General features: G+C 61.6%; 1 protein-coding gene across 2 annotated transcripts; it reads left to right on the top strand.

Annotated features, from left to right (window-relative positions):
• Positions 1-877: 877 nt before the first annotated feature.
• On the top strand, positions 878-25,886 carry ACOX3 (acyl-CoA oxidase 3, pristanoyl). Of its 2 annotated transcripts, none has more exons than XM_037046483.1 (18): positions 878-1,034; positions 2,450-2,607; positions 2,953-3,186; positions 4,146-4,220; positions 4,687-4,776; positions 5,309-5,452; positions 5,931-6,019; positions 10,351-10,447; positions 12,039-12,221; positions 12,744-12,866; positions 14,189-14,309; positions 16,195-16,317; positions 16,614-16,727; positions 18,361-18,476; positions 20,843-21,017; positions 21,989-22,056; positions 23,519-23,605; positions 25,441-25,886. In XM_037046483.1, exons 2-18 carry the CDS (start codon positions 2,461-2,463, stop codon positions 25,555-25,557), a joined length of 2,103 nt encoding a protein of 700 aa, XP_036902378.1. In that variant the 5' UTR covers positions 878-1,034; positions 2,450-2,460; the 3' UTR covers positions 25,558-25,886. The 2 variants fall into 2 exon arrangements, with proteins under 2 accessions (XP_036902378.1, XP_036902383.1); XM_037046488.1 differs by having other exon boundaries at positions 12,744-12,869; positions 14,192-14,309.

Raw genomic sequence — 25,886 nt, 5'->3', positions numbered from 1 at the left:
CGCGCAGGCAGGGCCCAGTTTGTCCACCAGTCTTTCTCTTTGGCTTTGCGACATACTGATAAGAAGCCCAGCTGATACCCGTGATAAAAAGTCTGGAGTAAGAGTCGCAATTGTGAAGAACAATGTTGCCATGGAATGAAAGAGAAGGTATTCCAAAGTAGAACAGCAGTAAAAACTTCCAGGTATCAGCTGAACCTCTCCATTCATAGTCCCACCAACGTCTGCAAATTGACCGTCTCTAAACTAACGTTTCTTTTCCCCGTGACTGCACTACCCGTCTTCCAGTCCCCTTAAATGGAAACCTTTTGCCCGTTTCTTCTTTTTTATATAGCAAATTGCCACGTCCAGCTGATTCTATCTTGATACATTTAACAGGATGTGCCTGTCTTAATTCGGATGCCCCCAGAGACCGAGGCAAGGCTTTGGGCGCATGTGTTTTAAATATGGAGCCGACCCCAAAAGCGGGAGAGAGGTGGGAAATGCGAGAGAGGAAGAAACTCTAGGAAAGGATGGGCTATCGAGTTCGTTACTGCTACGGGCGGCGGGGCTCAGTTTCCCCGGACGCTCTCGCGGCCTGGGGAGCATCCTCCACGGTTCTATGACTTTAGGAGCACTTGGGCGTGCTTACCAATTTGAGAATGCCCAGCCTAGGGGTTCTGACTCCGCAGGTCCCGGATCCGCAAGTCAAACAAATGTCCCAGGGATTCTGGTGCAGGGGGCCCCCCCTGGGAAGAGCGCCCGGGAGCGTCCAGCCAAGGTTCTCCGCCCTCGCACACCCCAGCGGCCACTCGCGCAGACAGAGCGCTCCGAACGCGTTGTGTCTCCTGGGCGACGAAGGAGGGCGGCGTGGCGCGATGACGTCACGGTCGGACGGTGGCCGAGGAGCGGTGGCTGAGAGGCGGGGCGGAGCGGAGCGGAAGTCTACCCCCTCGTGAAGTCCGCTACCTTTCGCAAGGTTACAGCGCCCCAAGGACGTTTATTGAGCGTCTGCTGTGTGCACGGAGCGGTGCTGACCCGGCGAACCGAAGTGACTGGTGAGATCCGAAGGTCCAGCCCATGTCTGCCCGAGGGCGAGGGGAAGGCGGCACGTGCAAAGGCCCAGGGCACCCTCAGGGGACCTGTGCACCCCCTGCCATCGCAGCGTGGGCAGGAATTGCGCGGTGCGCAGGAGGCAAGGGTCGGCGACCCGAGGGTAAAGCCTGTGACTTTTTGAGGAACTCTGACAGAGTCCTCGGAGGTCACGGGACAGCTGTTCCCTGCAGTGAGAAAGATCTGGTCTGAGTTTTAGTGTTCTCTCTTCCACTGCGGAGAGGACAGGTAACCGGAGGTGACTGTTGTTGGCACGGTGATCAGGTGGAAGCCACAGTTCCATGCTGGGACTGTTCGGAGTGCCTCCTGTCAATTCCAACAGCCCAGCGACTGGGTACAGTGAGTCCTCACTTAATGTCGCTGGTGGTTGCTGATAGGTTCTGCTTTAAACAAAAGGAAGCAGAACGAACCCATGACCACAGGCTTATTGCTGTAAACCAGAGTTAACGTTTCCAGGCTTCGGGGAAACAACCGAAGGTTGAAACAACCCTGAAGGAAGTGAGTTATTGGAGCACCTGGCGTACTAGACACTAGAATAGCATGACCATTGTCACTGCTGAGGCACAGACGGGTGGTAACTGAACAGGAGACTTTCCCCAGCTCATACGCTCTGGAGTCAGAATCCTTCCCTGTAACTAATGTTAGTGACCTTGGGTGGCATGGGGCCATAGGGGACTTAGTGATCACTTAGGATCTTGGGGCCTGGGGCAGATCTGCCTGATGACAGCTGTTTGAAATCCCCGTGGGGCAGCTGACTTCGCTCTGACGGGCTGCCACACCACTGAGACATCCACCTGCCTGCGGGGATTGTGCAATAGTCAGAGGTTTTAATGCAAGATTTAATGGGGACAAAAAGAAAGAAAAGGTTCAGTAGGCATTAAAGAGTGGAGCAAGGGTCTCAGAGTGACATCTGGGTTACAGCTCCAGCACCCTTGGGCCACTGGCAGGGTGGACCTGGGCCTGCAGGGCAGGCTAGATCAGTGGGCCGAAGTGAGTTCCGAGTTCTGAGTTTGAGGACCTCCAGGACATGAGGACAGCAGGCAGAAACTGCCAAACGAGCCCGCGGTTCTGGGAGCCCTCCATGCGGGGAGACCACGACCCGCCGGCTCACCTTGGCGCTGCCCTTTGCTTTCATCTGTGAGTCTCCCCATCACTTTTGTTCTGAAGTGAAAACAAGGAGCTCTCCCCTCCCGCTTTGGTCTGGGGAACATGAACGTTAGCTCCAAATGTGGTCGTTCTTTCTTGCCGTCCCTTTTGAGTTACTTTTTCTCTGGTAGCACGTGGCACTTACACAGTTGCTCGTGGATGGTGTGAACAGGATGGCTGGAGCACCCCGACTCAGGCTGTATGTTTTGCACAGGTTGACGTCAAATGATGGCGTCCACCCCAGAAGAAAGCAAGGACGCTCTGCTCCCGGATTTCCCCAGCGGGCCCCTGCACGTGTACCGTGCACGTGCCTCCTTCAACTGGAAGGAGCTGGCGCTGTTCTTGGAAGATGAGGACATTCTGCGCCTGAAGGTGAGGCCCTGCTGGCCCACAGAGGGGTCTGGTAGGCGTCTCAGTTCACTGGCAAAGATGAGGCTTTGCGTTCTTAAAGCCTCGCGGCTTCCCTGGGCCTTGGGTCCCACTCTGTAAGGTGTGGCTGCTCTGGGCACAGTGCGGGCAGGGCCCCTCTTTGCACCCCGGGATGGTGGAGCCTCAGGGAGTTGTCTAGGCACCCAGCAGGTTGGAGCTTCCATCCCAGTGTTTCTGGGTTGGACTGTGTGCGCCATGTAGCCTCGAGAAAACGTGGATGGGTAAGAGCGTGGTAAGATTCCATTCTTTGCTTCTAAACTTCTGCTCTCCTGTTTCCTGCATTTCTAGAAAACCATCTTCTCGGCTTTGGAGAACGACCCCCTCTTCACCCATCCCAGGGGGTGCGACCTCTCCATGGAGCAGTACCGTGAGCTGACCTTCCGGCGCTGCAAGCGCATCTTCGAGTATGACTTCTCCCTCCCTGGTGACCTGCTGCAGAACCCTCTGAAAGCCCTGGTGCTGGTGAACTGCCTGGGCATGTATGACTGGTCCCTGGCCATCAAAGTCATGCTGCACGCATATGTGAGTAAGGGTCGGGAGAGGAATGTCCAGCTGCCCTGGGTCAAGGCTGCTGTCACCACAGGAGCTTGTGTACAGAAAATACATGCAGCCTGTGGGATTTAGGTTCTGGGATTGTTCGTGTTTACTGGCTTTTAACGTTTTCTGGGGATTTGTGTATTTGGGAAAATGCTTGTGTAAAGAGATTTCTAGTAGTAACAACGTAGGAGCCCTGGTTAGTGTGACTCAGTGGACTGAACACCAGCTGTGAACAGAAAAGGTCTCTCAGGTTCGATTCCCACTCAGGGCACATGCCTGGGTTTCAGGCCAGGTCCCCAGTAAGGGGACCACACACTCCTGTTTCTCTCCCTCTTTCTCCCTCCCTTCCCCTCTCTCTAAAAATGAATAAATAATACTTTTTAAAAATAAGGATAATGTAGGATACGAGCAGATTATAACGTGTCCGTAGATCTTGGGGTTTTTAGTGAGAAGTCCAGTTTTTTCACCTATCTGCACAAACCAGCACACACCCAACCTTGAGAAGGCGCAGTGCTGCGGATGGCAAAGCCCTGTAGGAGGAGGAGCTTTGGGACTCTTTTGCTATATCCCTCCCACCCCCCAGAAAACCCCCGAAAACAAAAAAACCTTGGCAAAGCACATGGTCTGCCCAGTTGTCTGACGGAAATTGGCCCCTGGCCCTAACCCCTTCCTGCCCATCCTGTCCTGCGTCCCTCGCAGAGCCTCAAGACGTACTGGGCGGTTCTGCTGGATTTGCTCAAACTGCTTGGGAGGGGACCCAGGCCTCCCAGCCCCGGCAGCCTCACGTGCCCGTGCTCAGCCTCTCGGGGCTGCACTCGGCTGTCTGGCCTGGTGTGGCAGTGCGGGGCTGCGGGGGCTTCGAGGGCCGTCATTAGTGACGTCACAACACAGCAAGCAGCACTGTTAACTTACCCCCATTTATGGGGTGATGTCACATTTTTCAGATCTTCGTGTCAGCGATTTACAACTCTGGTTTGGAAAGACATTTCAAATATATCCCAAAGGTCTTCAGCATGGAGGTGAGTTTCAGCTGGCGGCAGGCTGTGAGCCTGCAATCTCTCACTGTCCTCCTGGAGTTTGTGGGAAGGGTGGCAGCAGGTGGGGGCCTGGGGATCTCACCATATCGAACGGTGTCTGCATGCTGCTCTCAGGTCATTCTCGCCACCCTGAACAGACGGGGGGGCTGCCGAACCCCAGTGTTGACTGTGTGTGGCTTCTCCTTATTGAAGCGAAAGCTCCCATTTCCCTCTGCGGCCCAGGAGCCGCTCTGGCCCCAGGCCGGCCTAATGGGGCCCTGGGCCGTGTGCCGTCCTGCACAGCTGGGGGGTGCCCAGAGACCAGTAGAAGGTCAGATAGGAAATGGGGGTTGGGGCTTCTGCTGGAGTTAGAGGGCACATGGACCCCAAAGGAAGGGTGGGGGCGGGCCCTTCCAGGTCTACGGAAAGGAGCCCCTGCTGCCCTACTCCGTGCCTGCTCCCACGCTAGGTCTTCGGGTGCCTGGCTCTGACTGAACTCAGTCACGGGAGCAACATCAAGGCCATCCGCACGACCGCGCACTACGACCCTGCCACCGAGGTAGGTGCCCCCGCCCCTGCACTGCCATGGCTTCCAGCCCACAAACCATGTGCGGCCCCCAGTGAAAAAGTCATCAGACCCGAGACTTGCCTGCGCACATGCGAGCTTGCGCGGCACGCACGAGATCCATGGCGCCGACAAGGGCAAGGCTGCAACCGCCCTGCCTGGGAACCGTGAGGATTGGCTGTCAAAGCGAGGGGTCCAGCGGGCACTAGCAAAGGTGGTCTGGGAGGTCTTACCGAGAACAGACACGACCCGGGGCTCAGCCCCGCCCCCTCCCGAAGTTTTGCATACATTGTTACCTGGTCTGACGCACTGGGTGCTGTTTCCATGGGAAGGTTCCTTTTCCAGGCCCACGGCCCAAGAACATGCTCTGTGTGCGGCAGGGCCATGGTGCCTCTGGGAGGGCAGACCCTTGGCCGGTCCCTGCCCTCGGCTGAAGGGTGGGAGCTGAGAGTGCACCAGAGCAAAAGCGGGCTTCCGTGTTCATGAGCCGATCAAAGCTCCCACCCCCGTGCCTCCCTCCGTGCAGGAGTTCATCCTCCACTCCCCGGACTTCGAAGCTGCCAAATTTTGGGTCGGCAACATGGGCAAGACTGCAACCCATGCAGTGGTGTTCGCGCAGCTGTACACGCCCGGGGGCCAGTGCCACGGCTTGTTCCCCTTTGTCGTGCAGGTGGGCTGCTGGCCTTGGGGCAGGTCTGGAGACATAGCCACCCTGGGGCTGGGGGGGGGGCCTTCCAGTGTCTAGTGAGTAGACAGGGATGCAGCTAAACACCCCACAGCCCCAGGGCAGCCCACCCTCCCAGGAAAGGACTGTCCCCCGGGTATCGGGGGATACTACGCTGCTGGGCAGCTCTGAGCCCTGGGCCTGGGTCATCGGGCGGAGGGAGGACCCTCATCCTAGTAGCCACACGGGCATTGTCTCAGACACTCAGTACAGGTTTGGACTGCCCAGCCAGGTCCGGGGCTACTCCTGGGGCTCTGATATGGGGTCCGGCTGGGGGCCTGTGAAGGAGCCCACTCCTGGGTCACAAACAGGAAGTTTACTGCCCCAGGGGTGGCGCTTGGGGCCGATGGTTCCAGGGGTTCGAACAAGTCCATGTGGAGCTCCGTGTGCTCAGCCCAGTCGCTGTGTGCTGTGCTCTGTGCAGATCCGGGACCCAAAGACCCTCCTCCCCATGCCTGGGGTGATGGTGGGTGACATGGGGAGGAAGATCGGGCAGAACGGCCTGGACAACGGGTAAGTGCCCCACTCCACGGTCTCACTTGGTCCTCAGGCCGAGGGCCCAGGGCTTAGCTTTGTCCAGGGCCCAAGGCCACACAGCCCCTCATGCCTGTGACCTCACAGGGATGCCCAGTGCTGTCCCCACACCTTCCTACGCTCCTGTGGGGCTAGAGACACATGGTGGGGACACAGTCCTCCCCTCCGTACCGGAGAGCCATGGCATAAAGGGCTATGTCCTGCGTCCCCCAATGCCAGGAGGTGTGGAGGACCCGAGTGCCACACGGGAGCTTGTCCTTGGGCCCAGGCAGACAGCGGTGGCCTGGCGGGGCTACAGACAGCCCAGGGCTGCCTCACACCCCCTCGCACCGTGAGGTTCCCGCCGGTGACCTGGAGCTGTAGCATCCAGCACACACTGGGGTGGGGCGGGCTGTGTAGGCGCCGAGGTCCAGGGGGGGTGAGAGGCAACACGTGTGCCATGTGTGTGGGAGAGCCTGTCCCATGGGCCTTGACACCTTCCTGAACTGATGTTAGTGCCCAGGATGAACTTTGGAGCCAGAATCTGGGTTCAAATCCTGGGCCCACCTCGAGTTCCTCCTTGGCCCATTTCGTCGGTGATGTGGGCATAATGACAGCTCCCGACCAGACCTTTGTGGGTCCTGCCTGCACGTGGCAATATTCCTGGCTAGCCACTGAGTGCCTGCTGTGTCCACGGGTGCACCCACGTGGCACACTGTCTCCCAGGAAGCCTGGCTGAGGGGCTTGTCCCTCTGATCCTGTGAGCTGGTTTGTGACGTGGGGGGAGCAAAGCCAGGGTGTCCCTCAGTCAAGGGCCTTGTTTATGTGTGTTGAGAGCGCTCGTTCACCTGCTGCTCGGTAGCCAGGCAGAGTGTAGAGGAAGCCTGCTGTCGATGGCTCGGCCTCACTGGTCGTCCCATCCACGGTCATTTCGAGTGTGAAGCAGGCCAGGTCCAGAGAGAGAAGCCGGACCAGGAGGTCCCCACGATGCTGAGCATGGAGGAACCTCCTTTCCCCTGTCCTTCCCCTGGGGTAGGGGTGCCGGGCCAGGGGTTGCGTCTCTGGTCTCTGCTTGGACCCCCAGGCTGCGCCAGAGGGGCCGGGAGCCACTGACTTCACGGAGTCAGTGTGAAGGGGACGTGGCAGAAGCGCTGCTGCGAGAGCAGGCGCAGGAGCTTCTGGTCTGGGCTCACCTGGCGCCGACCTCTGCCGTTAGCCCTGGAAGAGCCTGTTGATTGACGTCAGAGCCTGGTCAGCCAGGGGCTCCCTCGGACCACTGCTTTGTTGGGGGGCCCGGCATGGCCAGGCTGGTGGCCCTTCACCCTCAGCCGTTGGCCAGGTGGTGACGCAAGTCGGTGTGACTGATCACACTGGTCCGTGGGCCTGAGGGTCAGGGGGACTGTGCAGGAAGTAGGGTGTCCGTGCCGCCTCGTCCTGGACTTTGCAAAGCAGCATCCTTCCTTAGCGCCATGCCTTCCAGCTGGGGACTCCGAAAACTCGTGTGCCGGGACCCCCGTTGTTGGGAGGGTCTGTGGGTACAAGTGCGGCCTGGGCAGTGCCTTCCCCTCCAGCTGTGTGGGAACGGGCTGGTCACACCCGTGGGAAGTGTCTCCGTTCAGTGGGAAGCCCTGTTCTTGGTTCCCGCCGACAGGTACAGGTTTCTAGAGGTGAAAGACTGTCTCTTAGGAGGTGCTGCCCCACACCTGAGACTGGTCGTGCTGGGGGCCACACAGTGACCACCCAGGGGCTTTGAGGGTGGGTCCCCCAAACCACAGTGATACCTTGCTCCGTGGAGCCTCTCAGGGTCACGCTGATGAGACCATGGGAGTGGCTGGGCCAGGTCCCCAAGCCTTTGAAGGTTCAGTAGCTAGTCCTGGGTCCCAGCTCCCTCCCTCCCGCAGTCGCCATGCCCAGCAGAGGGCGCACTCACTGGCTGTGAGGACAGGAAACCTGTGGGGCGTCAGGCCTCTACCCTTGGCTCCACCCTCAGCGTTAGAGTCGAGTGGGGTTTTCTCTCTTTTTCTTTTGTCTGAGGTCACTTATCCTGAAAACATATGTTAGAGTCTGCCATTTCACAACTTCTGAGGATGTGGGCTCACTGTAGAAGTCAGAGGTGAACGTGAGTTTTGTGGCCATGTTTAGGCGAATGGCTCTAAAGGCAGAAGAAAGACGCTCCCACGGGAGACTCTGGCCTGGGAACCTGCAGCTGCCGTCGTGCCCAGGGCTCTGAGGGGAGGCGGGGCCTAGGCCTGGGGACTCCCTCCAGAGAGTGGCCGGAGGGCGTCCCCAAGGGGCTGGGTGCACTTGCTCCTGGGAGGGAGGTGTGTCAGCACCTGGGAGCAGGGTTGCTACCCTCGAGTTACCAGCACACACGCGCCCCCCGCCCCCCGTCACACAGGCAGGCCCCTGTGCCCCCGCTGGCCCCTGCTGACTGCCTCAGGGGCAGAGTTCATCCGGTGTGCAGATGGGAAGGTGTGAACCCGCCTTCAGAACACTCACACCAGTACATCTGCGAGTCGAATACTTAGGCACATTCAGCCCCCTCCCATCGCTGAGCAGCTAGAGAGGGAACAGTTTCCTCTCCCAACCCAGGGCACTTGGCGTTCACACGGTCACACTAGGAAAAGCCTTCCTCACTTCTAGCCACCAGTGGGAGCACGTCCCTTAATCTGGCACCGCATCTGGGTGTTCTGTGACCTGGGGTGTCAGGTCAGGTGGCCTGGGGGGCCTCCACACGGCCAGTCGGAGCACCCCACAAAGACCCGGTGCTGTGGCTCGCCCCCAGACAGGGCCCCGATGTGCTGGCTGGGCTTGCCAAGGACCTGGTCCGCCAATGACCTTCATGTCACCCTCCGGGGTGGGGACAGCCTGCAGATGTGGCCCCTGGCTTGGACTCCAGCAGGCACCTGGTAGCAGTTCCTTGTCCCTTCCTGAGGAATTGGGGAGGGGCTGCTGCAGCCTACCCTGTGCCAGCCCAGGTCTCTGCTGTTCCCTGGAGGTGCTGGAAGGAGCTGCGTGTCTTGTCTCCAGGGCTGTCCCCAGACAACCAAGACAACTGCTGTCTCCCCTGCAGTTGGTTGGCTCGCCCCACAGCAAGCAGTGAGACTGGCAGGTGGCAGGCACCGTGGCCTCATTACAAAGGGCGACTAAGACCCTAGAAACTACCAACGGGAAGCAGCGGCTCAGCAAGGACAAGGACGGTGGGTGGTCCCCACTGGACTTGCCCCGGAATGGTGTTCCGAGACCACCAGCTCCCACTGCAGGCCTGGAGGAGGGCACCCGGCTGATCTGAGGGTCGCATGCAGACACGGCCCACGGCAGGGAGCTGGTGGGCTGGATCCCTCCAAGGGCCCGCCGCATTTCGTGGGGGTTAGTCTCAGGCTGTAGGATTGAAGGTCTCTTGCAGGGTGGGACGTCCTGGTGGGCATTCTGGCAAGGCCCCTCCGCAAAGGACAGGCCAGAGGGCCGGGTGTACGGAGAGCCAAGGGGCGCTGCACTCCCTCCAGGGCTCGGGGTGGGGGTGGGGGTGAGGAGGGGTCGGGCAGAGCAGACAGGTTCAAGGTCGGGGGCGGTAGCTGGCGCTCAGAGTACGGTCTGCAGGTTGGTGAAGGGACAGTCCCTGTGAGGGAGGTGCTCCTGGTGCCAGCCATCCAGGGGACAGCAGGGACCGTGGGTGTTGTCAGGGCTGGGTGGGTTTCTCTGTGGCTAGACTACCTTGTCCCTAGATACGTGGGGCCACGCCTCCTGACCCGACAGTCACATGCTTAGAGGCGGTCCCAGCGGAGCACGTGTGGAACCTTCCCTGCACGGCCCAGGAGGCCGACCATGGGGTTTGGCCCGAGTCTCAGAGCCCTGCTCCGCTGCCTTGGCCTCCTGGCGTGGGTTCTGGAAGGAGCCTCACGTGTGAGAGCAGAGACCCCGTCTCGAAGAACACAGCCCCCTCTTCTCTGCTGAACAACTGCTGACTCCGGGGCAGGCGGAGTGGGGGGCCTGTGTCCCTGGGGAGTGGGCTCAGTCTTAGGAGCTCATTTAGTGACCCCAAGACTGGGCCCCAGAAACACCAGTGCCCAGTGTGCTGCTCCACCCGGAACAGTGCAGCCATCCTGTTTCAGGTGGACACCCGCCACACACTCCCCCGCCGGCTTTGTAAACCTACTGTTTTGGACAAAAAAGGGTGTTGGAATTTCCTGTCTCCAGGTGTTCTCTCTCCTGTCCTCAGGGATTCTGTCCCCTTGCCAGCTGTCCTTCACTTCCTTTGACTGGGTGTCGGGAGCAGTGGCGGGGAGCTGGGCCAGCTGCTGTTTGACCCCAGGACCTGTGTGTGCCCACAGGTTTGCCATGTTTCACAAGGTCAGGATTCCTCGCCAGAACCTCCTGAACCGGACCGGAGACGTCACCCCTGAGGGCACCTACGTCACCCACTTTAAGGTAAGGTATCTCCAGGTGGGGAAGCTCCCCTGAGCCCGCAGATGGGCCGTCAGAGCCAGACTGGCTGGTGGCAGGCCTTGCTAGGTTCGGGTTCTGGTGCTGGCACTGAGGAAGTGGGCGCTTGGGTCAGCCACGCTCCCAGGGTCCCCAGTGTGGTCCCCAGTGTGCCCACAGACACTTGCTGACAGCTGCCCGTGGCCCTCAGGGTTAGTTAGGGAGCCCCCCATGGTGCTGTGCCCCATGGAGCCCCCCAAAGGTGAAAGGTTGCTGGGTCCCCAGATGAGGGTAGGGTCCGGTGTCCAGTTCCCCCCGAGCACATGGAGTGGCAGACACACAGCGGTGTGGCCTCGGGCCCTCTCCAGACACAGGCACAGAGAGAGCGTTGCCAGCGCCCACCCCCTTGGAGACCCCACCCAGACTGCAGGCTCGTGTCGGGTGTGGGTGCGGTGGGGCGCACGCCCAGAGATGAGAGAAATGGCTACGTGATGGGGCATCGGACACGCGGAGACAGCCGTCTGGAGACTAATCAACGGCACACTCACGGGAAAATGAGCCATTGATGGGGAGAACGGAGCAGGGGGTCCGTCGGAGGCCGGGAAAGCGGGAGGCAGCCGGAGGGCACGAGAGGAAACGGAGGAGAGAAAGTTTGGGGAACCAGGGAGAGCAAATGTCTAAACTTGGAGAAAGAGGGCAACCAGCTGAAGGGGAGCAGTTGGGGTGCGCACCTGAGACAGGCACTTCCAAGAGCCCTGAAACCCCCAGGGGCCGGGGGGTTCTGACACCAGTGGGGCGAGACTCTGCAGCTGGACACGAAGGGCGAGAATTCCTGGAAGCGATGTTCCAAGGCGTATTTTCAAATCCAGCCGGACCATCCCCTGTCTGCAAGAACTCAGACGTTCCAGCCCGCTGAGCTCACGGACGTTGCCATGCAGACACCATGAGGCACCATGCAGGCACCCGGTTTGGGAAGAAAAGCCCAATACTAAGGAAATGAGCCCAGGGGAAGGCGGACAACCGGGCACTGGGGACGGTCCGGGCAGGGCATGCCCATGGCCACTGAGGGGAACACTGCTAGTGCTCCCAGCCTGTAGGCAAGGATTAAAATTGGGCGATAATCTGTTTTAGAAGAACAGACAGGACACAGGTGAACGTCATACCCCTTAAGACCGTGTCACTTGGGGAGAGGGATCCGGGGGATGGGGTCAAAGGGAGATGTCTTAGCAAATGCACCGTGGGCTCCAGCAGCGGGCTGTGTGGGGTGCCCCCACCTGTGCGTCTGGTCTCAGGCAGGTTGATACCAGTGGCCCGAACCCTGGTGGGCAGCTTGTAGGCTCCCTCTGCCTGGGGTCCCCTTCCTTGTGGAGCTGAGTGTCCCCCAGTGCCTCCTACCGTCTCATGACGGTTCACTCATGGCACCTGTCCCCCTGCCACCAGGCCCTCCTGCACCTGGAGGTCTGTGTCGGGGGGCCCCTAGGCCCAGGGCCCATGCTGAGGGTGGACACGCTCCCCCGTCTCCATGCCTCTCTCCCAGACGTGGCCTCGGTGGTGGTGGTGGAGGTCTGACTGACGCTCCTCACTGCTTTCTCCGCAGGACGACAGGCAGCGCTCTGCGGCGTCCCTGGGCATCTTGTCTACTGGCCGGGCCTGCATCATGAGCATATCCGTCACTAACCTGAAGCTGGCTGTGTGCATAGCCCTTCGCTTCTCTGCCACCCGGCGTCAGTTTGGACCCACAGATGGGGAGGAGATCCCAGTCCTCGAGTACCAGCTGCAGGTCAGGCTCCCCAGCAGGATTCCATTTTCTTCCTAAGTGCACACGGCCCGCTTCCCCACAAGAAGCTGCCGTCTGGCTCCTGTGAGCTGAGCGAACCTGCTCAGTGCTCTCCGTGACCTTCAATTCCCTGTTTCCCCATTTCCCATTTCCCTTCTGAGCTCACGAAGCACCAAGCATCCCTGGGCAGCACAACAGCCAGTTTTCCTAGTTCCCAGGTGGACACCAGTCTGCCGGTCTTCACTTCGGGGAAGCAGCGGCGAGAGCTGGGCATGCAGGCTGCCTGTAGTGTGCCTTGGAGCGGGGTTGGCCGGGGGTGGGAGAGGGACTGGCTGAATGTCGGGGACCCGCCCTGGGAGGACGGTGCATGCTAAGTGGGTCAGTGGGCGGTGACGTCCCATCATCACACTGGACCCGGACCCGTGCCTCCTTGCAGTGCCGAGGCCCACATGAGGCAGGTGTCCCCCCACCCCCGCCCCACCCTGAGCACTGCGGGGTATTCATGCGGGCATCCTGTTCACTCAGCAATGGCGCCTGCTGCCGTATCTGGCGGCCGCCTACGCCCTGGACCACTTCTCCAAGTCACTTTTCCTGGACCTGATACAGCTGCTGCAAGGCCTCCTGGGGGACGACCTCAGCACCAGGCAGGTGAGGGCGACCCCCTTTGTCTCCGCGTGTTTGTGGCGATTTAAGCCAAACTGGGCACAGGCTCCCCGCGCGTGCCGCCCACGTGTCCGCCCCTAGAGCAGTGTCGGCGTGCGCAGGGCGTGCACACATCTCCCTCCCTTAAGGGAATGCCAGCGCAGATCTCGCTGGGCAGAGTACAGCGGCTTTTGTTGGCTGCTGTCCTCAGAGAGCACGAGGGGTTTGCAGCCCCTTGACCAGCCCCGCAGTAGATTTTATGGCCCTGGCGCTCTCGAAAATAGGCCCACCGGGTCCGAATCCAGCTGACAGGCCTGGAGCTGGCAGCCCGGGGCCTGGGCCAGACCCGGGTGTGCTCGCCCACCCAGATCAGCCTTCCCAGTTCCGGCGCAGAGGGTACGAAGTGACTTTCCGTGGCCACTCCACTGCCTCCTGGGCAGGTGTAAACAGTAAACAGTGAACCACAAACAGCGCCTGTGCAGACGGATGAGGAATGCCGTAGGTCGGGGTCTGTGGGACACCCTGAAAGACCTTGCCAGGATGCCCCGCACAAACCTGCAGTGTCTGAGCCGTGATGGTGCTGGTGGCCAGCAGGGGGCGCGGTTGGGCCGAGCCCAGGTCTGCAAGGACACCCCCCCTTCCCCTCTCTTGGAAGGCAGGGGTTAAGCGTGTTTTTCCCTTAGCATGAGTCACCGCAGCCCCTGCCAGCTGACACAGGAACTGTTAATAATGTTATAAAGTGTAATCACACTTTATTTCTTCTGAAACTGGTTTAACCCAGCTCCGAGGGACGTCAACGTTGCTTGCGTTTGAGGTGGAAAATACTTAGCGGGCCTGTGTGCCTCTCTTTCTCCAAACTGTTTTTATTAAACACCCCGTAGAGGCAAAGGATCTTTATAGGACGTGGAAGGCCCGGAGCCCCTGGCTGGGGCGCCCCAGCGGAGCCGACAGAGGACCACTGCCTGGGCTGCGGCAGGCCGGGCCCCGCACCTCCGGTGTGGTGCCGACCCCAGCCCTTCGCTGGCGTGTCTCTGTGTCATGTTTGTGCGCCCTATAACTGAGTCATCCAGTCCCCGCAGGCAGCTTCTGCCGTTCGCCTTCTCCCTGGGACCCATCCGCAGGTGGGGCAGAGTGTGGTCCGTGTACCCTCGTGTCTGCGGGGCCGCAGTGGGCCCATTCCTTGTCAGACCCCTGCTTTCTCCTGGAGTCATCGGGTGTGAGGGGTCAGACTTCAGGGCACGTGTGCCTTTGCCTCGGTGGTGGAACTGACCTCTCCCTCTGCGCCCAGGGCCTCTTTTCACCTTTCTCCTTGGACTTTCTCTCCCAAGGCAGACCTTGGACGTGAAATACACGCCTTGGTGTCGGCCGGGAAGCCTCTGGCCTCGTGGACGGCCCAGCGGGGGATTCAGGAATGCCGGGAGGCCTGCGGGGGACACGGCTACCTGGCCAGTAGGTTTTGGAGACACACGGGACAGTTTCCTACCCTGACCCTGCCGCTTGACCCCAGACCAGTGGTTGGCAAACTATGGCCAGTGGGCGCACCAGCTGCACCTGGTTTTCATGGACAGAGTTTTACTGGAACGCAGCCACGCCCACCTGCTCTTGCGTTTTCTGTGCCATGTTCACCTGCGTCTGTGGGGCTCAGTGGTCTTGGCCTGGCCCTTTCCACAACACGCCTGCCACTCGCCGCCTGGCCGGGCCTCTCTTCCCGTGCCTGGTGCTTCTGGAAACGTGGGTTGGGACAGTGCCGGGTCCCAGCACCGAGCAAGGAAGGTCCAAGGGGCCACTGAAAGCCCTGGAAGACAGAGAGTACCTCTTCCCTGGGATAATAGCTTCCTGGTTAATGACTTGGCGGTAAACTGGCACCAAGTTCTGTTTGGATAAATTAATAGGAAAAGGAGCTTCAGTTTTAGAGGCGTTGGCTCTTTGGGCAGCTGACTCTGCCGCCCACTGGCCCCCCGGCCTCTGTGTTCGTGTCTGTGCAATGAGGGTGTCACTGAGGCCCACGTGGGGACCCTCGCGGGTAGGGAGGGGTGAGTGCATGGGGCGCTCTGAGCACAGTGCTGGGTGTGTGGGATGTGCTTCGTCCCCTTCATTTGCTGTCATCATGTGAGTTATTATCGTCATCGTCATCAGTATTCAAAGCTTAACTCCTAGGCTTCCTGGGTCATGCCCTTCAGTAATCGCTGGGTGAAATGGTTACTCTCAGAAGGCTGTGTGCACACGCCAAACCCCAGAGCTGGCAGAACCCTCCCCGGCAGTGTCTGCCCCCAGGAGCGTGGCAGGCCCGTTCCAAGTTTGAACGTCTCGGTGGTGGCCTGTGGACAGTCGTGTCCTTCCAGGGAGGGTCTGTCCCGGCTACTTTTTGAGCAGGGTAGCCGGAAGGGCGACCCTCGGCTCCCTGATGCTCCGCCTCCCCCGTCGCTTGCTGACGTGTGGGTAACCACGGCCCCGAGCTTCGTCCCCCAGCAAAGGCTGTCTGTCGTCTGTTTGCTGTTAGAGCTCACAGAGACGCTATAAATAGTCTGCAACGAGGAGACTGAGTCCCGCCACCCTGCAGACAGCAGAACCCCCGTCCAGTGTCCTTACGTGTAGTGTGCGACCCCGGGCCCACACCAGGCAGCCCCCCTGCAGGGAGGAGCCCCAGGCCCTTTCCCTGGGCTCAGTGTCGGCCGAGTGGCGTTTCTCCAACATCGCTCCCAGCGCCTCCCGCTCGGTGGTCTAACTCTGGCAGGGTGCGGGGGGCCAGGAAGCTCACGAGGGTGTCCCAGGGTGTGAGCCTCAGGCGCTCTAGCGCCCCTTCCCGCAGGCCCCACCCTCCTGCCTCCTGCTGGAGAGGAGGGAGGTCTGGAAGGCCCACCTCATGAAACTCGCAAAGGAACTGCGGTACTTAACCGGCAGGAGAGACGGCAGACGGAAAGTGAGCGTTTTGTCCAGATGCTTGGCCTTTGCTGTGGAAAAGGAAGGGCTTATTCGGTTATAGAAGGAGATGGCCAGCTCCCCCGAGCATCTGTCCCCAACGCCCACACTGCAGGCAGGTTCTGCCAGGTGACCTCGCCGGGATGGGGTGCTTAGAATGGGCACCTCTGAGTGCTCTGCAAGGTGTGTGTCTCAGGGACACACCTGTCACGTCCCTGCCGACACCCTCCCTGGGTGGTCCCGGGAGAGCCTGGTGGTGAGGGCCCCCAGCTCGGCAGGAGGGCAGGTGGGAGGTGGAGCAGGAGGGAAGTGCTCCATCCCCAGCCATGCTGGGCCCAGGACTGATGTTTGTGGGCAGTGATGGTCATTCTCAAGTGCGCTCCTGAAATGGTGAAACCATGTGGCTTTGTTACAGTGAGTCGTCTAGGTGACCTCAGAAATGACAATGACCCAAACTGCACGTATGAAGGGGACAACAATGTTCTACTGCAGCAGACCAGCAACTACCTGCTCGGCCTGCTGGAACGTGGGGGCCCAGGTGAGTGTTACCTGCTCTGCCTGCTGGTGCCAGGACCCAGGTGAGACCCCACTGAATTCTCGGCAGCCCCTGAGCTCACACAGGGCATGGGTTCTTGGGCCCCCAGGGTTAGTCCGTCTCTCAAGATGGACACTGTTTGTGGGAAGGGAGGTGTTACTACACAGTGACCGACCGACTTCCGCAATCATTGCCTAGTGAGTGGGAGTCAGGGTCCTGTCCCCTCCCCTCCGCTTCCCTGGACACACTCAGAGCTTGGAGTCCCCTGACTTTCCCCAGAGTGACTGGTGTTCTCCTAGGTGGCACTCGCTTTGAGAGCCCGCTGAAGAGCATGAACTTTCTGGAAGCCTACCCCGCCATCCTCCACCAGAGGTTTGAGGTTGCCAGCCTCCAGGACTGCCTGGACTCTGCAGGTAACCACGCCAACCACCTGGCTGGCGATGGGGTACTGTGCCCCCGTGCCCGGGACAGCCAGCGATGTGGCCTCAGGGGAGCCCTGGTTGTTGGGTCGTCTCTCTGCATTCACTTGGCATCTCCCTGGCTTGGGGACAGCCACCCACAAGAACATCATGGGCCTGGTCAGAGAAGCAGGCAGTCTGCAAGGCTGCGACCCCCCATGGGCTGGGCAGGCAGGGACTGGCTCCCGAGGAAGTGGCCTTGCAGCCAACATCTTGGTGGAAAGAAGGTCTTGTCCCCTGGGCAAGTGGCAGGGGACCCACAGGACAGGCGTCCTTCCAGGGGCCGGGAACGGCAAGGTGGTTCTGAGCAGAGAGTGGCCGGCTGGTGAGGGTTTCTGTTGTCTGCGGCGGCAACTTGGGTTAAAGCGCTGCCCTGGAGGAAAGGCGGCAGGCCGGGCAAGAGAAGCCGGACTGTTCTCCTACCTAAAACCACCACCCGTCGTAAAATGAAAAGTGGACAGGGGCTGCCAGCCCGCTCATGCCCATCCCTGCCACCTCGCGCGCAGGGGTCGTCTCGACCAGTGTCAGGGGAGCGCCAGGCGGCCTCATCTGTTTTTCCTCCGTGTGCCCTAATTTTTGCAAGATCCAACGAAGTGAAAACATTTTCTGGAGGGGAAAAAATGCAGCTAAAGTTTACTTGGCGAAAGTGGCTTGGCAATGCACTGCTGCCTGCCTTCTCCTTGGAGCACTGAGAAGGGAGCCCAGCCCTCAGCCAGCGTCGCCCCGTCCCAGCCCCCACCTACCCTGGTCCCCAGGGCATTGGATCATCCAGCCCCACCTCCCGGGCTGGTCTTCACCTCAGCCGGATCTTAGTCACAGTTTCGTAAGAGATTTATGACCCTGGAGTGGGAAGGACCAGAGCCTCGGGACGGATCTAGTGCCAAGCGAAGCCCAGGGACAGGGCCGGAGACTTCCCTGCAGGGCACAGCACTGTTCTTTGGAGGGGCAGGGCTCCGTCCAGGTCCTGATCTGTGCAGACGCGTGTGCACCAGCTCCTCTGTGGACAGGGTGAAGGGCTGCAGCTCTGTGGGTTGGTGCATGCAGGGCCGGGAGCTCCGTGCTGCCTGGTGGTGAGGTGCGTGTGGCCTGGGTACTTCTCTGTGCCTTAGTGTCCCTGTGGGCCTGGCCCCCACTGCACTCTCTGTGGGGGGCTGCCATTGCAGGGCAATTTCGGAGGGCTCTCTGGGGCAGCGTGAACCTGGCAGTGAACCCCGCCATCCCCAGGGAGCCGGCTCATGCACTGGTCCCAGAGGGTCAGAAGAGTGCGTTTGGGCAGTAGGAGCACAGGGTGGCGCCTGGCGTGCGGGCCCGGACCGGGGAGCAGGTGGCTCCCAGACCTGTGAGCCCACCAAGGAGCCGCCCCTGGGTCGGGGCCCCACTTTAGGAGGTGTGCTCAGGGCAAGCCTGACTCAGGAGGTCCGCCAGGAAACTGCAGCGCAGGGAGCAGGTGGGGATGGCAGGGGCCAGGGGCCAGGGGCTGGGAGTGGCTCATGTAACTCAGCACCTCTGGGTGCGCTGTTGTTACCCGAGCACTGGGCACCTGTGGACACTCTGCCATCCCTGTCTCCTCTGTGTCCTGTCTTTGCAGTCCCCCTGGCGGCGTACGAGTGGCTGGTCTGTTACCTGCTCCGAGAGAGTCACCAGAAGCTAAACCAGGAAAGGAAGTCAGGAAGCGGTGACTTCGTAGCACGGAGCCGCTCTCAGGTGCGTCTTTCCTCTGAAGGTTGCTGTGCGTGTTGTCTGTTCCGGTTCCCTTGCCCCCGGGCTCCGCCAGAGGTGGCCCCAGCCTTCCCACCCCGTGACCTCGGGCCATTGCCTGACCTCTGTGCCTTGGCTTGCAGTGGGGACGGCGGTGCCCCTGCCCCCGCCCCCGCCAGGTGTGGAAGAGGTTACGGGTGCTGTGTTTAAAGTGCCTGGCAGGACCTGGTCTGTGGGCCCCTCGGTTGTAGGGACCTTAGACACATAGAGGGCGGGGTTGCCAGCCTGGGTCCTGACCCACTGGTCCTCGGTGACCCCTGTGCCCCACATGTCCACAGTGATGGTGTCATCCTTTCCCCTTGGTGTCACTTAGTGAGGCTCTGCTGTCTCCTCCTGGCTCCTCCTCCCGCGCAGTGAGGGGCAGCCTCACCCTCGGGCAGCCACAGAGCCGGTGACATCTGCAGGGACCTGCTGGGCACACCTGCCCTGGGTTGGGGGAAAGAGATGGGGCCTCAGGACGGGGCTTTGACTAGAGGGGCCTGGTCAAAAGCAACTAAACTGAGGTCGAACCTGTGGCTTAGAAGGAGCGAGCTCAGTGGTGGCCAGGCTCCGTGACACTGCAGGTTGGCACCCTGGGGACCAGGACAGGAGGCGAGACACGGTCCTCCTGGCGTGGACCGGGATCACCACGGGCTTTGGCACTCAGACACCAATGGCTGTGGGTTAGCTTGTCTCACGTCACTCCTTTCTCTGAGTGTCAGGTCGTCATTCTTAGAAGGAGACTCCCAGATTCCAAACCAAGACGCCACACAGATGGAGGGTGCAGGGTGTCCCCCACATCTGTATCCCTGAGAGGGCCCAGGAGGCCACTGTCCACCTGTCCCAGCTGTGCCCCCCCGCCCTGTGCCAGCCAGCCATGCAGTACCTGGCTTGCTCACCCCAGTGATGGAACCCAAACTCCCTGTTCGAGCCATGGTTCACTGTTGGACCCATGTGCTGGAGGACAGAGGGACCCGTGGGGGAGTCGTGGAGCTGACCGGCCCCCATGAGGGGAGGAGCCGCCCCACGGAATGGCCAAGGTCGTGGATGGGGATGTGAAGCCTGGAAGGGACGGCGAGGACCCCACCCCTGATCTGATCACAGAGCATTTTCAGAGCCTGTGCTGGGTCGTTTCTGGTGGCCGAGGAGCTCGGAGCCCTGGGTGGGGCGTTCAGGACCCTGAGATGTACCCCTTCACTGGGTGCCCAGTGGCAGCAGCTTGCAGGAGGCATGCTGCCCGCGGTGCTCGGCCTCGGTGTGGGGCGAGGCAAGCCTTCGGGAGGAAGACAGGAGGCTGGGGAGCTGGGAAAGATGGGAGCTGTCAGCCCTGACTGTGCGGGGGCCCGCGGGTCTGAGTGGGGAACGGCACTGACAATGGGCAGGCTGCAGACAGGTACATGCGTGCACCAAGGGAGCCACAGAGCGTCCCCTGCAGGGAAGCGGCCTCTGCTTGGCCCAAGGGCGCAGCCACAGGGTCTGACTGTGGCCCTGGCCAGGGGTGTGCAGGTTGACCAACTGTCCAGATGACTGCGGCCACCTGAGTGCTGGAATGGACGGGGCAGCCACTGTGTTGCAAGAACTTACTGGGCCGTGAACACGGCCCTCCTCCCTGACAGGGGAGGGGGTGGGGGGAGGGTTACTAACTTGTCTGCCTGCTTGCTCCTGCCACCAGCAGCTGCCACTCAGGCCAGCCAGACGGTCCCAGAGGTTCTTTACAAAGAGTGAATCCATGGCATTTTCTGGCTGGGTGACAGTCATGTGTTCAAAGTGAGAAATAGGAAAAGGGGGCAGTGGGGTATCCCTACCTTGAGTTCCAGCCTCACCGCTCCTGCCCGGCGCCAGCCCACCCAGCGTCCATGTCACACTGTCATCTCTGGTGGGCAAGGAGACCCGGGCCAAGAGGAGTGCCCCAGGTCCCGCACTCATCTGAGCCCACGGACCCCAGGCCCAGCTCCTTTCCCCACATTGTGCAGCCGACCTCTGAACTTGGACAGTTCGGAATTTAGTGCCTCAAGTGTCCCTCCCTTGTGGGGGGGTCCCTCAGAAATCAGGGTGCAATAGAAAGGCTCGTCACTTCCCTTCCTGAGGCTGGTGGCCTTGGCGGGTGGGAGTTCACAAATGGGGGAGCTGGCCCTGGGACTAGTGTGGAGTGTGGGGACCTGGCAGGGTTGGGGTTCCCCCCACTTTAGACGTGGGTGGGGCCCTTGCTGTGAGTGCAGGCCCCCTCCAAATACCAGCTCGGGGGCCGCTGTGAAGTGACAGCGTAGCTGGCACGTCCGGAAGTCCCCAGCAGCCACTCACTGGTGGGGTGGTGGCCCCTTGTGTGTCCCCAGGCCTACTGCTGCCGCCCCCTGGCCCTGGCCTTCCTGGAGCTCACCGTGCTGCGCAGGTTCCACGAGTACACGCGCCAGCCCAGCGTGCCAACCCCGCTCCAGGCCCCGCTGCGGCGGCTCTGCGCCCTCTACGGCCTGTGGTCCCTGAGCCAGCACACGGGCCTGCTCTACCAAGGTGAGGCCCTGCCGCGGGCACCTGCCACCCCCGCCCAGCCCCGAGGCTCACTGTCCGCCGTGTGGAGTGGCTCGTCCTGTGCTGGGGGCTGTGGCAGACCAGGGCCTGGGTGCCACAGTGAGAGGACAAGGCAGCAGAGCAGCATCAGGATGCCGCACCCGTGGGGCTCAGACCGGAGCCTGGGCAGTGGGGGGAGGTGCCCCAGGAATACCTGGGGACCAGGAGGGCTTCCTGGAGGAAGTGATGCCTGGGGAGCCGGTAGAATGGGGTAGGCCTGAGTGCCTCAGCTCTTTCCCATGATCGTCCCCAGCAGAGGCACTTCAGACATTTGTCCCTGACCGCCCTCGGCAGGTTAATGCTACTCAGTCTGCGCACCTGTTCTCTCCCTGTGTGTGCCTGTGCTCTGCCCTGCCCCCTTGCCAAGATCCCACACCATGCCCTCGGGGATGCTGGGGCCCTGCAGAGGCTGCAGAGTGTGGGGCAGAGCACCCTACTCTCCAAGAAACGCCAACTTGAGTGACCACACCTGGGTTTTTTATAGTGAAAGTCCGACCAGAGCAGCTCCTGCCACACGTGCGGTCTGCGTGGGAGGTGGGGTGGAGGAAGGAGTCACACTTCCTGTGTGCTGGCTGGCGCCCTCCCACCCCCGGCCCCTTGCTCCCCTCGCACCCATCCCTCACACCCATCCGGTTGCCCGCCCCTCCCCCCACTACCCATGCCCCCTCTGGAAGGAGCCCAGCCCATCAGTCTCCCCTGGGCCCCTCTGCCTTGGGCCAAACAGACCACCTGCCTCCCTCGGCCCCAGCCCCCGCCCGTGGCCTCCTCCTTGTTCAAGCTCAGAAGAGCCATGCGTTCCCTCCGTGGGGTCACCACTCAGCCGGGCGGGGGCAGCTGATTTGAAGAGGGGCTTTGGGGTGACTGGTAACTTGGGGGAGGGTTTAGACTTGGGGTGACAGACACTGTGCTTGCAGGCGGCTACTGTTCCGGGGAGCGAGCCGGCAAGCTGGTGGAGAGCGCCGTCCTGGAGCTGTGTGCGCAGGTGGGCTGTCCTCCCCTCGCGACGTCATGGCTGCCCGTATCCCTGCGCCCGAGGCAGTGAGCGCGCTTACCTCTGCCTCCCACTCGCCCCCGCACACGCGCCCAGGGGACGCCCCAGGGCAGCCCTGGAGTCCGTGCCTGTCTGGCGCCCGTGCCCGTTCACAACTCACCGGCCACTCTTTCCCCAAGCCTTCGAGGTTGCTCAGCCCCCAGTGTAGCCTCATTCCACGGTTCTTCACTTTTAACTTCAGTTTTTCACCTTTGCCACCGAGAGAACGCCAGTGGCCCCACCCCCCACAGCATGCTAGTGGTGCTCTGTCCAGTAGCACGTCCCATAGGGACAGATGGGTCCTGGGCTGCCCGGGCCACCGGCTGCCACTGATGGGGGCACTGGCAGTGGCCGTGTGGCCAGAAGGCGGAGGAGTTTGATTTTTGTTTTTTCATTGGAATGAGTTTAAAGCGAGCTGCCTGTGCTGTGACCGCTGCCGCGGGCTGGGGCTCTGCCTCTCAGTCCCCGTCAGCACTCTCCGGGCTGGTGAGCTCAGGGGCCCCTTGGCCGGGGTAAGCACCAGCGCCATCTCCCTGCTCTGGGGGAGGCTGCCGCTGGGGCAGCCACCGCGCCTGCCCCCAGTTGAGCCAGTGACAGCAGCGTCTTCCCCTGTGGAGAGGGCGGTGTACCGCTGCTCAGGGTCACAGCAGCTGTCCCCGGCTGTCCAGCGCGCTGCGCTGCCCTGGCTGAGGCCAGAGTGCGGTCGCAGGTACAGTGACACAGCCTGCCCCTGGCCCGTCCAGGCTCATCGGTGGCTAGCAGATGGGAGGGGTATGGGCAGTGGGACCAGTGAGCGTCTGGGCCCGGGGACGTGCCCTGCCCTGTGTGTTGCGGATTTTGTTGCTCTGTGCTGACTGCTCGCTGTCACTAAAGTCCCTCCTGTCCCAGTGTTCCCCTCAGCCTAGCCATGGCATTCTAGGAGTATTGTAAGAAAAAAACCTGCCTTTGCATTTCAAGGAAACTCTCGGGAGTCTCCATAGGTTCCACACTGAAGAGACTCTTGCGCAGTGGATAGGGTGGGGCGGGTAATGCACGCCTGTGGGCCCGCGCCCGCAGGTCCCATCTTCATGACTTTCCGGAGAGCCCAGGGGACAGCCACTGTGACTCTGCACAGCCCCCGAAGGGGAGTCAGCGCCAGGCCGGGGCCAGTAGTGTCACTTCACCAGCAGCCCCCCGCCTTGGTGACAAGAGCAAAGCAGTGGGGGTCTTGAGTGGGCAGCAACCCGGCGGGACCACTCGGAGGTGTGCCGAGGGCCCTCGAGCCAGGCTGGTGAGGGGACACTGCCCTGGGCATCCAGCTGCGAGCCAGGGCCCTGTTGCCAGTGGGTCGAGCAGTGAACTCCGGGGCCCTGCAGCTCTGGTAGCCGCGGAGATGCGGGGTGTTGCCAAGCGTGTGGACTTTGCTTTCTGACAGCTGAAGGACGACGCGGTGGCCCTGGTAGATGTGATTGCCCCTCCTGACTTCATCCTGGACTCCCCGATTGGCAGAGCCGATGGCGAGGTAAAGGGCCCCCCTGCCTCCCGCCATTGCCCAGTGGGGCCGCTTGGGGTGGGTTAGTTATTGCAGAGCCTGAGGGGTGGCCTGCAGGGAAGTCGTCCCCCTGGGGCAGCAGCGGAGGGGGCAGCAGGAGATTTTGGGTGACCCCCATTCACAGAGCCTTCCTCTGAGAAGTGGGGTGACACAGCTGTGATGCAGACCCTGGGCCCACAGCCCGCCACGCCCTGCACACCCGCCCACGGCCGTTCCTGGCCTGGTCTTCCGGCTGCCTCACCCCGCCGGCTCCTGCCCCTTGTCCGCAGGGCCACTCACCCTGCGAGCCTGCACTCCCCGGTGGCCTCCACGTGGTTCCTTGATCCCTTCTCTTGCCCGCCCCCCAGAGTGATTTCTTTCTAAGCAGATGGCATCAGGCCAGCCCTGAGACCCAGCCCTCCACCAGTGTCCCCTGGACCTGAAATGGCCCCAGCCCGCGTGCCAGCTCTCCAGGGGCACGTTGCAAAGGCCACCTCTCCAAGGGGGACTTCTCTGGCCTCTGGGGATGTACCCCAGGCACGTGCTCCCTCCGCGCTGCTGTGGGACCCTGTGCTTGTTGCCGAGCCCACATATTCTTACTGACCTTCTGTCACCCGGAGATGCCTGTGCTCGTGGGTCTGCTCGGCGCCTCCCATCACAGCACCGCCTGCAGGGGTCGTCCCCGTGTCGCAGTGGGGACACACCTGAGGCCTCACAGCTGCCAGTGGTGGGGCAGGATCGACTCCCTCCACCCCGACTCCCAAGGCCATGCCCTCTCTGCTGAGACACCTGTTGCCAGCCCAGGCGCTGCATGGGGGTGACTGTGAGGGGCAGGCATCCTCAGCCTGCCCCCAGGGGCCCTGAGATGTCCTGTAATGGTCACTTTATGGAGCTGTGATGGATGTACCCGGGGCAGGTGTCCTGACCTCCATGTACCCCAGGGACACTCAGGTGCTGGGTGCTGCGTGGGGAGGACAGAAGAGTCCCCGTCAATCTGGTGCACGTTCTGCGCTGCTGTTGAGGTCGGGGGAAGCCCAGCCAGCGAGCAACAGAGCCAGGGTCTGGGTGGAGCTCTGTGTGGAGAGGAGGCCGGAGAGCGCCCCTCGGTCCCCTGGTGTGGCCGGGGCTACAGAGGCAGGGGCTGTGCTCAGCCCCAGGGAGAGGGGACAGCCTCGGGCGAGGGGGCTTAGCAGGCCGCCAGGTCGGAACAGTGACCTGTCCGGAAGGGCCTGGGAATGGTGTCTTCTGAGGGGCCCAGAGCCCACGGCAGTGTCTGCCTGGGAGGAGGGGCCTGTCGCCTCTGAGCAGGGGCAGGAGGGTGGCGGGGGGCCGGCCCCAGGGTGGGGGCCTTGCCAGACAGCACAGGCTGTTCTGCATGCCTCTCTCCCCGTTTCAGGGACTGTGGTTTGACCAGGTGCTGCCGTGCCAGAGGCTCGTTTGAAATGAGCAAACCAGCGGTGGGAGGTGGTTGGGGGCCTCGGTGACCGAAACGGCGCCCCCCCACTGCCTCCAGCACACGGGAGAAGCTCGAGTCGGGGCCTCTCCGGGGCCGGGAATAGCGGTGTCCGGGGCGGAATTCCTTAAGTGGGTTCAGCAGGTACAGGGAGACTGGGTTCTTCAAAGTCAAATGGGTCAGCCCCCCCAGACACTGAGTAGGCCCCTTCCCTGCCCCCGGACAGTGGGGGCTTGTCTGCGCCTCGGGCCCACAGCCTGGGCGCTTGCTGAGCTGGGAGCCCCACAGGAGCCCCCAGGGGCTCTGCTCGTGTGCCCCTGGCCGGCGGAAGTGCTGTGCTTGCTACCAGGGTGTGTGTGCTTCTCCCCTGCAGCTCTACAGAAACCTCTGGGCTGCCATCCTGCAGGGCAGCGGCGCTCTGGAGCGGGCCTCGTGGTGGCCGGAGTTCACCCGCAAGCCCAATGTGGGGAGTGTGAGGTCCCAGCTGTAGCTGCCCCGCCCACGTTCTGCTCAGTCTGGTGAAGCCAGTGAGGACTCGGACTTCAAATTCCGGCTCCGCAGATCCTCGCAGCCGCCAGCTTTCTTACCAGGAGCGTGCCTCAGGGTGTCACCTGACCTGCTGGTGGCCGGTGCCCTGAGCAGGCCTGGCCCATCCTGGCCCGTCCTCTGCGCCTCACCGGGACAGGCAGTCCCGGGGTTCAGGCTGCTCCGCTGTGTGCACAGAACACCCATACGACGGTACCTTCCCGAGGGAGCGTCCACGTTTGACAGCCAGAACCTGGCACTTTGTTTCCACGAACGTGACTCGGGGCTTCTGGC

This window comes from Sturnira hondurensis, unplaced genomic scaffold (assembly GCF_014824575.4).
Source record: "Sturnira hondurensis isolate 20B ecotype Veracruz unplaced genomic scaffold, ASM1482457v3 Scaffold0000780, whole genome shotgun sequence".
Lineage (NCBI taxonomy): Eukaryota > Metazoa > Chordata > Mammalia > Chiroptera > Phyllostomidae > Sturnira > Sturnira hondurensis.
This window is presented reverse-complemented; position numbering and strand designations above follow the sequence as displayed.